General features: G+C 36.5%; 1 protein-coding gene across 6 annotated transcripts in view; it reads right to left on the bottom strand.

Annotated features, from left to right (window-relative positions):
• BTBD9 (BTB domain containing 9) overlaps positions 1 to 13,313 on the bottom strand; it is a 124,392-nt gene that overhangs the window by 15,667 nt on the left and 95,412 nt on the right. For all 6 annotated transcript variants that reach the window (XM_075749002.1, XM_075749003.1, XM_075749000.1 and 3 more), the window contains one exon: positions 7,357 to 7,464. In XM_075749002.1, the coding sequence (XP_075605117.1) occupies positions 7,357 to 7,464 (108 nt within the window). The remainder of the gene's footprint in view (positions 1 to 7,356; positions 7,465 to 13,313) is intronic.

Consider the following 13,313-nt stretch of genomic DNA (forward strand, 5'->3'; position numbering starts at 1 on the left):
TACTCGGTATCACGTATTTTCTCTAAGGTGGAACTGAGCTAAAGTCCAAACTGATGTCAGAGTGACTGATGTTTTCTTCACTCTCCTCACAGTAATGTACACGAAGAGGAGCTGAGAACGTCAGCCGCATGGCAAAGTGGAGCAAGTCAAACTTCAACGCATACGGCCACATGCAGAGCTGCAAGAAATGTATGGCAAAGACATTCAAGGGAGACTAAGGACACTGCAGTTTGCAACTCCTTGCCACTCTGTTCAAGGCTCCTTCAAAGATCCACGCATATTTGTGGCTGAAAAGCAGCCACAAGGAACTGAAGGTAAAACCGGGGAAAAAAAGACAATGAACATGAACAATTGGAAAGCTTCTTGTGATCCTGAATCACTGTTAAGAAATGTAACTTAAAAGGAGCTAATCTTTTTTCAATCAAACTAGACTCAGCTAAAATAAAAGCCAGCAAATGAAACGTTAGATGCAGAGTTTTCATGCTTTTGAGAGGCTCCTAATGGTCTGAAATAGAATACAACTCTGGTTCCTCCCTGTGAAATCTTAATTCTTTGTGCTTAATAAGGCAGGTCTGTGAAGCTGAGCCTCTTTCTTCTTTTGCTTTATTAGAATCTTTCAAAATGTGAGCATGTAAACACAAGGAAAAATATGTACTTCAATGCCTCTATCGTTCAGGGCTTTTAAGCTCAATAATTACACAAAATGACCCTTTATATCTGTCTGACTTGCTCCAGTAGGCATACTAGTGGGCATAATGAAGAGATTAATGAGAACCCTCAGTTTATTTTTGTGAAGTGAGACTTGAAATTGAGCTTAACAATGTAGCAATTTCCCAGACATCTTGCTTGAATATATTTCATCTTTGTGTTGTATGAATGTGGCTACACCGAGTTCAGCAACTCTGGAGGAGGCATTTGGATTTCAGAGTTACTGTGAAATTTGCTTCATGTAAAATAGGATAAACCATGGTCAAAATATTCTCTGTTTGACAGAAGAGGCACAAGAACAGTTTTGCTGTGAAATTAACTTCATGGAAAATCAGATCAAGTGTGGTCAAAATACCTGTTTGACATAACACGTGCAAGGAGCAGTTCCTTTATCTTGTTCCACCCCACCACTTGGGAGCTCAGGCGTGAAAAAGAATTAAGGACTATATAAAAATTAGGAAAAATGTTATTTTTTTCATTCTAGGTATGACAGGATAGTAGATGCAAACAGTACTGATGGGAAGCAACAGAAAAAGTGATGTGAGCATACAGGCAGTTTGGAAAGAAAAGAGGGCTGAGAGATGTTTGAGATGTTTATTATGAGAAAAAACAGTCCTATGAAAGTGGTTAAGGAGAAGAATGGTGGATGAAAATGACGTGAGGGAATTCTAGAGATGGGATCATAGAGTGAAGTAGAGGAACTAGAGGAGAACAGGAGAAAAAAGCTACTATGTTTGAGCCTAAGGTATGAGGAACTACACATGAGTACATAATGTGCCATGTGCAGTTATGAAGAAAGATATTTGCACACTTCAATTATCTTTATAGCAAAAGAAACAATCACATGACAAGAGAATTAGCTTGGTTCACAAAAGTATATCCAGAAAAAAATCCCAAACTGAGTTTGCCCACTAATATTGTGTAAAGCAGAAGTATTTTCTCACTTGAAGTCCTTAGACAACATGAAAACACTCTTCTGTACATCTAAAAGTGGCTTAGAACTGTTCAGGCCATGACCTAGATCTCTCTACGTGTTCTTTACCCTGTGATTTACTGTCAAAGGAAATACAGCAGTGCCTGAAAACTGGAAATGCACATAGTACATCATAGGATAGAAATATGAAACACTGGACAAGAGCAGTAAGCCTCAAAGTTGAAAATTATTCTTGAAAAATCAATCAGAAGACAGGTTAACAAATTTTGTTAATGAATCTCGCATCCACATCCCAAAGGGCTTTTCATGTGAAAGTACTAAGTACATTCACACAAAAACTATAGAAAAAAATTAAGGGGAACTGAGCTGAAAATTTAGGATTTGAAATAGCTATTATATAATACAAAGATAATGAGCATTGGAAATGTGAAATTAAGTTTGGAAGTTTTTAAACATTTAGCATAACAGCAGTATACTCTGAATAACAAGCACAGAGTCCAGCAGGGGGAAAAAAAAAAAAAAAAGAAAAAAGATATAATGCAATATGTTGAAAATGAAGTCATGCCTTCCACAAGAAAATCCTGAAACTGCCCCAAAACAGCCATATAGACAGCTGACAGCAACTGCCTTAGAACTGCCCATCAATAAATAGAATTCATTGTCTCCCAAATTCTCTCAGAGCATTAGACCCTTTTTTCCTACTGGGGAACTGCACACGATATGTCTGCTGCCAATGGATTAGATCCATTTCACAATTACTACACACGAGAACTTGAAGAACGATACTGAGAACTGATACCGTCACGACGGCCTGTTTCATATTTGTCTTTACAGTGCTTATTTTATCAAAAGTGTCATTAACTCAGGTCTGACTGCTATCGGCCTTCGGAATCTTCTGTTTTTCATTTGACTTTCAGACTCTTTGTCAGCAAATTCTTCTAACAAGCGCAGGTCTCCATTGCTCGGCGTTAACACGCTCAAGCCCACTTACCATAAATGTTTTGAAAACTAGAACGGAACATGACTGTTTTTCATTACTGTCATACTGCGTAGAGAAAAACAGCTTATTGTGGAAAAGAAATAAAAAATAGCCTCCATAGAGCATTTGAAAATTGACAATTACACAACCAGTATGCATTAATTGGCTCCCACTTAGGGAAGGTAGGGAAGCTTCCCCTGTGAAGACAACAGACAACCAGTTTCTGCCTTCAGCCTTTTAAAACTGGGAGGAGGTTAGGAGTAGCCTGTCAGTTCCTGGCTTTTCGCATTGAACTATTAACTTACACAAAATATCACATTAAAAATACCATTAAAACAACCCAAAGCAGCATACTGATAGTTTAAAGGGGAAGTTCATGCTTCAGTAGACTGCCAAAACCAATATCTGCTATTTAAACATAATTTAATTTTCTTTTTATCATTTTGTTTGCCACTTACTAATTATCAAAGGTGTCTGTTGAGGTCTGTGTTTGCTACCTTTATGGTTCGCCGTATCCCTTGTGCCAGAGATTCAGCAAAATGACTTGGAGATCTCACAGGACACTTGTGAGACAGCACACTAATGACTTTCACAAAGGATTGTAACTCCGCGGAAAGAGTGGGTAGACAGAAAGCCAGGCAGCAAAGAGAAGAGGAAACAACTTTTATCCACATGTCTTTAAAGACAGGAAAGTGAACAGAGAATATTACTAGCAAAGTACATTTTCTCATTGCAAGTATTCTGTCTCTTCAAACACGGGACCCTGTGAAATTCTCCTGAGTTTTAACTCCATCCACTTTATTTGCTACTGCAGCATATCCTACACACAAAAGCAAGCGAGTTCTTTTTCTGCAATCTACTGCAGTATATCAAACACAGAGCTAAAGTCAGAAAGTGTAAACCCGGGATTTCAAGACCATATCAACCACTCAGATGGCACTCACATCTCCAAAACTTACAAGAGCATCAGATGTAATTTGGAGCATACGTTTTGGAAACAATTCATATTTCAGTCTCGCACAAATACATGTATAATGATTCCTAGTTCACTGTTGCTCTGAGAGGTACTTGTAGTCAAACAGCAAACGTAGTCCCATGCAAGAACGTATCTACTTGTCATTTTCTTTAAACAAAGACAAATAAGCCTAAGTGATGACAATTTTTATACCAATGTAGAATTGGTACCAATTTCAGGCAGGGATGTCCAAGTATTCATCAAAAAAAATTAGGATTTGCCTGAGACAAAAAATAGTTGCAAAATTTGACCACATTAGCAAACAATTTCTTTCGTTTCTCCCAGGTGAGAGAGGGGTGCAGCATTCCCAAATATACATTTGGGAATGAAGAAATGAGGGTACTGTTGCAGGCCACTCTGTTATGCTGTAATCTGGTTAAGGCAAATCGCTGAATGCAGGAATCTCTCTCTCTCTGCCTAAACCTGATGATGAGTCAAACCCAGGCAGAGTGCACGAGTTTGATTCTTGCTTTTCCTTGCGGAGTGCCTGAATCACTCAACTAAAAGGCATTTAGAGGCAGATTTCTCTCTGCTGGAGCTGTGCTGTTTGCATAAAATACCAAGGTATTCCTGGTAAGGGGAAGGACAGAGACAGAAAAAAAACCCCAAACACAAAAATCTCTTGCATCCAGCAGGAGTATCTTCACCATTACACTATGCCAGTAAATCAGGCAAACTGTACCACCTCCGCCTTACTACAGCTATCTGCTAATTTTGGCTAAAATCCAAGTCTTCATCTCCTCTGGTTGTTAAAATTACATAAAGTGAAAGCTGTTTGTTTTCATGGCAAAAAAATCCACATTTTCAATTTATTTTGAGATGCTTTAAAAAAAACCCCACAAACAAACAAAACTAAACTTACAGAAACTAAACCAAAAAGTCAGTTCTTCATATATTCCTACCAATGACTGGTTCAGTTTTCTCTTCTTCATTAAGATACCTCCATCACCATAGTGAAACCTTGCCCAACAATTTTAAAGGACGGCCTTCATTCAGTACATGAGTCACTGAATGGTGATGTCTAATCCGTTGTACATTCAACTGGTTTTGAGGACTAAGAGTATGGCTTTTTAGGTCATAGTACCACATTTCAGTATTTTTCAGGAAAATAAAAATGGTCCAGCTCTGACTGTATGCAATTATGATCCTCTGTACTTTACAGACCAGTCCTAACATTTGTAGCATTTGGCATTTATATAGTATTTTATATATTTATTTTACATATTTAATATATAAAATGTATAAATATACATATATCATTGTATATATTTATTTTTTCTAGATTACACATACACGTATTACATAGTATTTATAGTTATCAACTTGACATTACAAAGTAATTTTTGAGCTAAAGTCACTTCATCATTTCTGCAAATCATACTTGAAAAGAAAATTAAACATATTTAAAGGGGCTTCTTTTCTGTGGTGGGGTGACTGTAAATAAAAAAAAGTCCAGTTTGGTGATCGTAAGGGAAAGAGACTTAAATTGAACATGAAAAAATGCTGTCAAATGCAAAGAAATCACCTGAAAATTTGGGGAGGGGGGGCCACAAACCTTTCAACTTATCTCAGTTACAGATCATACAGTACTTAAATGTAAGTGCAGAAGATAGAAAACTTTCAAAGAGAAGTAAGATTTTTCAAATTGATGCTTTTCCTTTACAATTTTCTAGTCCTTGTTAAACTGAATTGTTCTGGAGCCCACTGAGCTTTTGTAGCTGCAAGTCTCAGGACCAGGTCTTTGTATTTGTTTAGAGCAGATTGTTGCAGACAGTGCTAGGACACTGTAAGTCTGCAGACTTCAGGATTAAAGACGGGGATTTTGCTAGCTGGATGCGTGTCTGTCAGAGCATGAAGTTAGGCAAAATTCTCTAATGCACATGAAAAACAGTTCCTGCAGCCACAGCTTTGAGAACTTCCAGAGCACCTATGTTTTGAATCAAGATGTTGAAGTATATCGTAAGAAGGCAGCTAGTTTTATTTCAAAGATGCGCCTATACTTGTCCAAGGTTAAGGCTTTGAAAAAAATGTGTGGTTTGAACACGGCGAGTAGATACTTGAAGTGGGCAGTCAACCAGCAGTTCCATCTGCACTGTGCATAATTAAGTGCTCCTTTTGACTGTTATAGGCTATTGGTATCAAAATGTACAAGGAAAAAGTGCAAAATTATTCTGATTCCGAGTCAGTCTCTCTCTCTCTCTCTCTCTTTTTTTTGTGGTTTCAGCCTTTTAGTGCTCCCACTGCTGGAGGCAGACAAAAGGATGAATTTATCTATTACGCTGAGATGGCTTTAAGAATGAGTAAGTCTCCTTTACTTTTTCTCCAGACCTGCAGGCAGAATGCAGGTTTTCTGCTCATCAATACCCTGCCCTTTACAGGCAGTGAAAGGACGTGTCAAGTTCTCCTTCACCAACACGTCTAGCCTGCATTATAACACATGTTTGAATTGCACTATTTGTTAAGAGACGGAATATAAACTTTAGAAAAATGTGTATCAGCAGTGTTGCTGGAAAGGACTGAATAACTCTCTTGTCTGATGTGACAAACTGAGATACATCTCTGAATTTGTAAAATCAATTTTTTTTTTTTTGGTTGACACAAATACAGGCTGGGTGGGGGCTGTGCCCATAGGAGCTGATGACTTCAATTTTGTCCCAGGAAAGAAAGCATATCTTACAGAAAACTGACTCGGGGAAAAGGAAGGAAATAAGATTTTTGTAAGTCTGAGCTTCCCTAAGGATTAGCCAGGCAATCATATCCTATCAACATTCACTGAATACCTGGCTTCTGGATATGTAACGTATAAATTTGCAGCCCATATTTTCAGCCCCGTGACAAATATCTGGATCATTCTTTACTTGGAATTAGAACTATGAAATGGTTTAAGGCGGCTATCAACATTGAATTACTCTTCCGTACTAGAAGAATGGGGTTTATCAGCAGATCCAATAACTACAGAGAAGCCAATGGAGAGTATACACGTGGAGAGTATTCATGCCTGCTTTCTCCTGACTGAAGTATACAACTGAAAATGAAACAGTTTTTCTTTCTTTTTTATCTCCTTTTAAGACGCATGTTTTTTCTATAGAAGGGTCCTGTTCAAAAGCAGAGTAGTCAGTGCATATAGATGAGGTACTCTGCTTTTGAACAAAGTCAAGCTCAGGTAACTGGTTGATCTGTTATGGTTTGTTCCACAACCCTCACTGTCCCCATCCCCTTCAAATATCATACAATGCTTTATGGGCTTTGGTAAGGGGGAGATGCATTTGATTAAGAAAATCCTTTCCCAAGCATGCTCTATTTTCTCTCCTATCACATTTCTCAAGGAGGGGTGATTTGACACCAGGGTCACGATAGACAGGTGAACTCAGGAGAAACATGGTTTAACTTCCAGTGATCACAAACCCGAGGGTATGGTAGGCAGACTGCTTCTGAGAACAATCAGATTGATTGTTTGAAGATCCAGTACTGATGTGGATCTTCAGAATTTGATTCTGGTTTGAAAGTCTAGATAGTCAACCACACTAGCAGCTGCTACCTCATAAAGTTGTATTTACAAGGGTCTAGAGTTAGTAATCTACGTGTTACATAATGATCATTCTTTTCACAGCCAAAAGTTACCTATGTAAGTACTGAACAAAAGGATTGGAAAAACCCCAAACCAAACCAACAGTTTTCCAGTTCTGACTTCGTGCAAATAAGTGGAAAAGTTAAACTCACTTGCAGGAAATTTTTGTGCGATCAGCCACCATAGTCCACTGCTGCTGATTCGTTGAAACCTCGATGTAGTAGCTGTAGCTCCGATCATCACAGTCCCAAAGCAGCAACCTAAGTATGAAGAAGTTGTTGAGTGGTAAGTAAAATAAACATTAAAACAATCTGCTTAAGTTTTCCAGTCCTTCATTTCCTCCTCTTAATGCTTTTAAATTTAGCTGTTTCTTTTGGAATGTGCCTCTAACACTCAACAAGGTCTTTACTGTTTCTGTCATCTCAAACTTGAGTGTCTCTATTCTTATTATCCTAAGGCCAGAATTAGGCCACTTACAGGCTTATAATAACTGTCTTAATAACATTAATCTATTACACTTATCCAATTACTTTTAACTTATTTGATAGTCAATAAATGAACTAATTTATTTGGCATGTGGCATTGCCTGTTTTAAACCTGAATCAAAGATCTGTTTGGAAAGGTCAGTTTAAGAAGGGAAAGAAATATATTCTGGTGACTAAAAAGATTACACTGTCTTCTTAACTGTATTATCTTTTTTTTTTTTTTTTTGTAAATACATCAGAAATATTTTTTTAAAAAAGCAAGTAGGAAAATGGGAAATCCCAGTCCTGGTTCATCACAATATGAGGAAAAAGGCACTGAATTGTTAACCAAATTGCTAAAAAGACAGAAGAAGAAGGAAAAAACATAAAGGTCTGAAGGACTCACTCCATACACATTCTAATGAACATGCAGCTCTTCAGGAAGGGCACTAGATGACATAGTGAACAGCCTTCAATTTCCATACTTGACTCACAGAGAAGATCTAAAGTATCAGGGATGTGATTTAACTTAAGTATATCATTCTCAAAAAACACGTGGCGAACATTGTATCCTCTCTACTCCTTCTCTTTATATAGGGATTATCTTCCTGTTGTAAGAGATATTTGAAATCTCAACATCATTCATCAATTTCATTTTATTTTTAAGAATATCAATTAAAGCAAAACCAAGATGGGATTGGGATATGTATACTTTAGAAAAATAGCCAGCACAGAAAGCCGCCTTTAACAAAAACCATGAAAAATTCTATCCAGCATGTTTGTGAACCAATACGGAGCATCCTTTTTTCCAATGAAGCATCCACAAATGACAAGAGGGTATTTACACAACTTAAAAGGGAAATGGACTGGCCAGAACAGAGGCAGACACTTCCACAACTTCTTCTTTACAAGCAGTTAAATATTGTCTATATTTTGATTAATAGATGTGGTTTTGCCTACATTTTGCACAAAACCATTGGATAGTGTCATTCCATTGATTAGCAGGGTACAGTTTAGAAAAATTAACTGCTGTTCTTACTGTTTTCATATAAACTCAATGAGAAATATGAGATCAAAAACAAATTTCAAAAATCTTTTCAATTTGAGTTAGAGGTGACCAGAGGCAGTTTTTGAATTGCAATATTCTATCTGAACAATCCACATTATGTCTGTCATGGAAAATGATGTTTTGCTGATTTTGTTTTTGTTAAAAATCTTATTCTCTAAACCCTTACTCAGTACATCAACGGAAAATAAATTACTGCAATATATTGGCTGTTACCAACTGCTGCCATCTCTTGATCCTCAGGTTCTTGTCAAAGTTAGCTAACACTTACTAGGATTACTGGTTAAATCTGAGTATTTGTTACAGAAGCAAATGAAGCTGCTGTAGTCAAATAACCAAAGTACAGCCACCTATCCAAAATAGCTGTAACTGCAATGATGACCTAGATGATCATTGTAGGTCCCCTCCAACTGAAATATTCTATTCTATTCTATTCTAAATAAGAATCACTACAGCCACACGTACAGAGAACTGTGAAAGCCCGGTAATACAGATAACCTGGTTTCTTTCTCCAGCTGAGAGGAAGAACTTCCACAGATCCACATTTTTCAAAGTGCAATAGGTAAGAATCTGTTAATTGCCAATGAAAATATAGACATATATCAAAAGAAAAGGAACTTGTGCCACACTGCAGACTTTCCCAGGCACAGAGTTTCAAGCTGTCCTCTCTTTAATCATCTTTTAGAAGAGTGCCCAAGTTTTTTATTATACATTTCTTTCTTCCAGTTCAGGAAGTCCTTTTTGCTTTCAGCTACTACCTCTGCTGGGAGGAATATAACTGCAAAAATTATTGTTCACTTTTAACATTTAAAAAACCAATACTGCTAGAGGGGGAAAATGACCTAGCCAGTTGTGGAATGCAGATTCCTTCCTCTTACAGAGAGATGCTGTCCCAAGCAGAAGCTGGACTGTCTTCCAAATTTGGTTATTAAGGACATGTGTGTCGGTATCTTTGCCCTGAAAAACAGCGCTATTATCTTCTTTTCTAAACTATCTAGTTTAGCTCTTTATTTCCCATTTCTGAATCCCAGCATTCAAAGTGGAATCAGGTCTACTGGACAAGCAGATTTAAAATAAACTCCCTAGATGCTGTCAACTGAACCCAGCTCATTAATATTACCAAAAATAACAAGCTATCAGAATAGGTTTAAGCAGCTAAAATAAAACACTTTTAACAGAAGCCTTTTAGCACATATTAATACTGCAAATTAAAAAATTCAGAGCTGACTTAGTAAAAACTAAAAATAGTTGCCTGTGGCATGATGAAAGACTTTAAAAAACCCCAACCAAACCAACCCACACTCCAAAACAAAACCACCCAACTCCAACCCCTCTCCCCCTGCTTCATCAGATCCTCCCCATTCTGCTTTTCTATAGCTTGAAGGTCTCCAAATACTCAAGAGACTGAAGGAAACACATTTTTCTATTAAAAAAAAGTTTATGGATTAAAATCCTGGATTTGGTAACTACTAATAATCAACAGAACCTGAATAGATTTAACATTTATATTTAAACCAAGTCCTCTAAATGATAAAAAGAGGGGAAAGCAAAAACATACGTGAATTTGTTTTCTTTTAGAAAGGCTATTAAAATGTAGCTAATTGTGCTTTTTAATACGATCCTTTTCATCCTGGGGGCTCAGGGCTGTTTCCTTGGTTCATGTTTTCAAAGCTATGATCAAGAGTTTCAATATCAGAAGCACACTGGTGACTAATTTCAAAAATACTGTAATTAAAACACAACTGGTTCGACTTTAGAGCAAAAGGCTAACAGGACTTACGTATTCCTTTTAAGAATGTGTATAATTGCTCTCTTCTAAAACAACCTAGTTAAATAGGTTTTAAAAAAGCATATGGCTCGGAATTATTACAAACCAAACAATGAGTGAATTAAAGTTGGCAGAATCTTTCCCAAAGTGACCTAGCATGAATGCTAAATGTAGATTTTTGTTTCTTGGGGACTTATGAAAGAAAATTAAAAGTACTTTCTTCACCTTCCTGCAGTAGCTTTTTTAGGAGAGACTGGGGAGGGAGACAGACAGCAGAAACCCATTTGGAATTTTATCTGCATGAAATGCCTTTCTGGATAAGCAGGGAAAAACTTTCAGGTGATTACATGAATATTCACCAGTGCACACTGAGCACAAGGGCCACTTTTTATGCCAGGTACAGTAATCTTTGAAACACATTCCAGGCAAACTACCAGGCTAAACTTTTGTAGAGATGCTAATGTTTTGGTAAGATAGATATTAAATGACAGGAAATAGAATATTCCACTTAAAAAGTCAGCACTATACTCATTGGAAATGCATCTGTTCATAGTAAAATTGCCCCTGTTCCTAGGACTTCCTATGTTAGAATAAAAAAAATTAGCTCATTAGTAAATCTTGCCCTCAGGACTGAGAAGGAAAAACTGAACGAAGCTTTATCCAGCTCACTCCCTGCAACATGGTGAGATTTAAACATATTTCTCATATGCCACTTTGGGTATTGAAACTCTAAGCCTGTTAATCATTTAATATGGTACTGTTATTTATATCACATGTTGAAAATGTCTCATAAAATAAAAGCTTTTCAAATAAAAATAAAATTTCATATTACAGGTGTGGGAAACTGATTATATTGGCTACTTGTTCCATCAAAAGACGCTGCAGTACTTTTTTAAAAAGTATTTCTCTAAACGTCATGTGTGTCCCTATGATTGATTGTTCTGCATTTATACAAGCATTTTGTGCTGCCTCTGCTTGCTTTTTATTCCTAGATTTGTAAAAAAAAAAAAGAAAAAAGAAAAAAAAAGTCACTGTTAAGTTCAGACTGCATTATAACCACATACACTCAAGGTGTTAGCAGAATACCAAACACTAATAGTTGTGCACCTGACAGGATGATAGCCGCTTCCTGAATACTACAAAGTCAGTAGTTACCACATGCAGTATAAATATTTGATAGTACCATGTTCATAAACTACTTGCATACTTATAGAAACCCAAAAGACAGAAATTAAAACATAAGGTAGTGACATTTGTTGAAAGATGGGGAAAAAGAAAGAAACCCAAAAACTGTATGGAAAGGATACTTTTATACAATTGTCTTTGCATTTTTGCCTCTGGTTGTCTACATGCTGTTTCATTTTCTATAGATATGTATTTATGTTTCAGTAGTTATCTTGCACGAAACCAATCTTTCTTCAGGATCCTACAAAGGAGACAAAATTCCCGCATATTTCCTATGTGCTTATATGATCATTTATTCTGAGTTATGATTTCACTTTCAAGTCAGGCAAGCACAGAAAATGAGCAGCAAAGAAAGAAAAACATCAGTGAAAGTGGTATGGAAAATTAGAAAGCATAAGAGATGTATATGATGATAGTATAAGAAAAGAGAAAACACATTAAAGCTAATTGATACCATTTGTTAATTTAAAAATTTTTCTGAATATGAAAAGCAAAATAGTTGGTTATCATGTATTCATATTTGTAATAAAGTCTTCAAATAGATTAAACCAGGATAAGTGGTTAATCTACTTTTACAAAGATGCAAAATATTTCTATTTATTTTAACATGAAAACCACTATGGTACAAAAGAATTCTGTCTCCCTTGACCACATACACTGTAACAAACCCTGTTCCAATTTTTTTCTTTTCTTTCTTTTTTTTTTGAAATTCATAGGGGGGAAGAAAACCCCAACTATGAAGTTATCAGCCAAAGATTGCAGCATAATAGTATATTTCTATTCCAGATAAATTCAGGGAGAGTTAGACAGAGAGCTATTGTGATATGGCAGTCTTTTCAATATTAAAGTTTTAGCCATTTAAAAGTTAAATTATGTTTACTATGTTAAACACACCAATTGCTGTCTTTCTGTTCCAAGTTAAATATAATAGTTTTTCTGTCATTGATAAGGGCCTTTTCAGAGAGGAAAAATAGCAAGGTTATTTTCTGTCCAGACAGGCAACAACGTGGAAAAACTACCTAAAGTAACATATTTTCCCTGTTAACTCTTCCAAGTATCTTGTAAGCTGTTCCAAGTAGCAGTCTTAATAAAAGAATAAACCTCTTAAATCAGAAAATGTTTTAACTTCTATAATCTAAAAGACAATGTTTAATTGCAATAATTTTAAAATAAAGTGTTTTCCAGGTCTTTTCTAGTAGAAAATACTATTAAGCACAGACTATCATTACATCTGTTTTAGAATTTCTGAGTAAATTTTGAAGTGGAATTCAAGAGTCCAAAATACCCGAAGAAGTATTTGATATTAACAAGGCTTCAATATGGTCTCCCATAACTTCCCTGTACCTAAGTTGGGATATTATGGTTTCAATGGGTAGACTACAACATGGGTAAAATTGGCTAGATTGTTTAGTTCAGCAGGTAGTGGTTAACAGTTCATCATCCACCCAGAGACTGGATGCAAGAGGAGTTCCTCCAGAGTCTGTTCTGGGACCTACTCTGTTTAATGTCTTTATCAATGACCTGGACAAGGAAACGGAATGAGCCCTGATGCAGCCTGCGGGTGACAGCACACTGCGCGGTGCAATCGATAAGCTCGAGAGTATGGCTGCCATGCAGGAGGACTGA

The sequence above is a fragment of the Balearica regulorum genome, chromosome 3 (genome assembly GCF_011004875.1).
Source record: "Balearica regulorum gibbericeps isolate bBalReg1 chromosome 3, bBalReg1.pri, whole genome shotgun sequence".
In the NCBI taxonomy this organism is placed as follows: Eukaryota; Metazoa; Chordata; class Aves; order Gruiformes; family Gruidae; genus Balearica; species Balearica regulorum.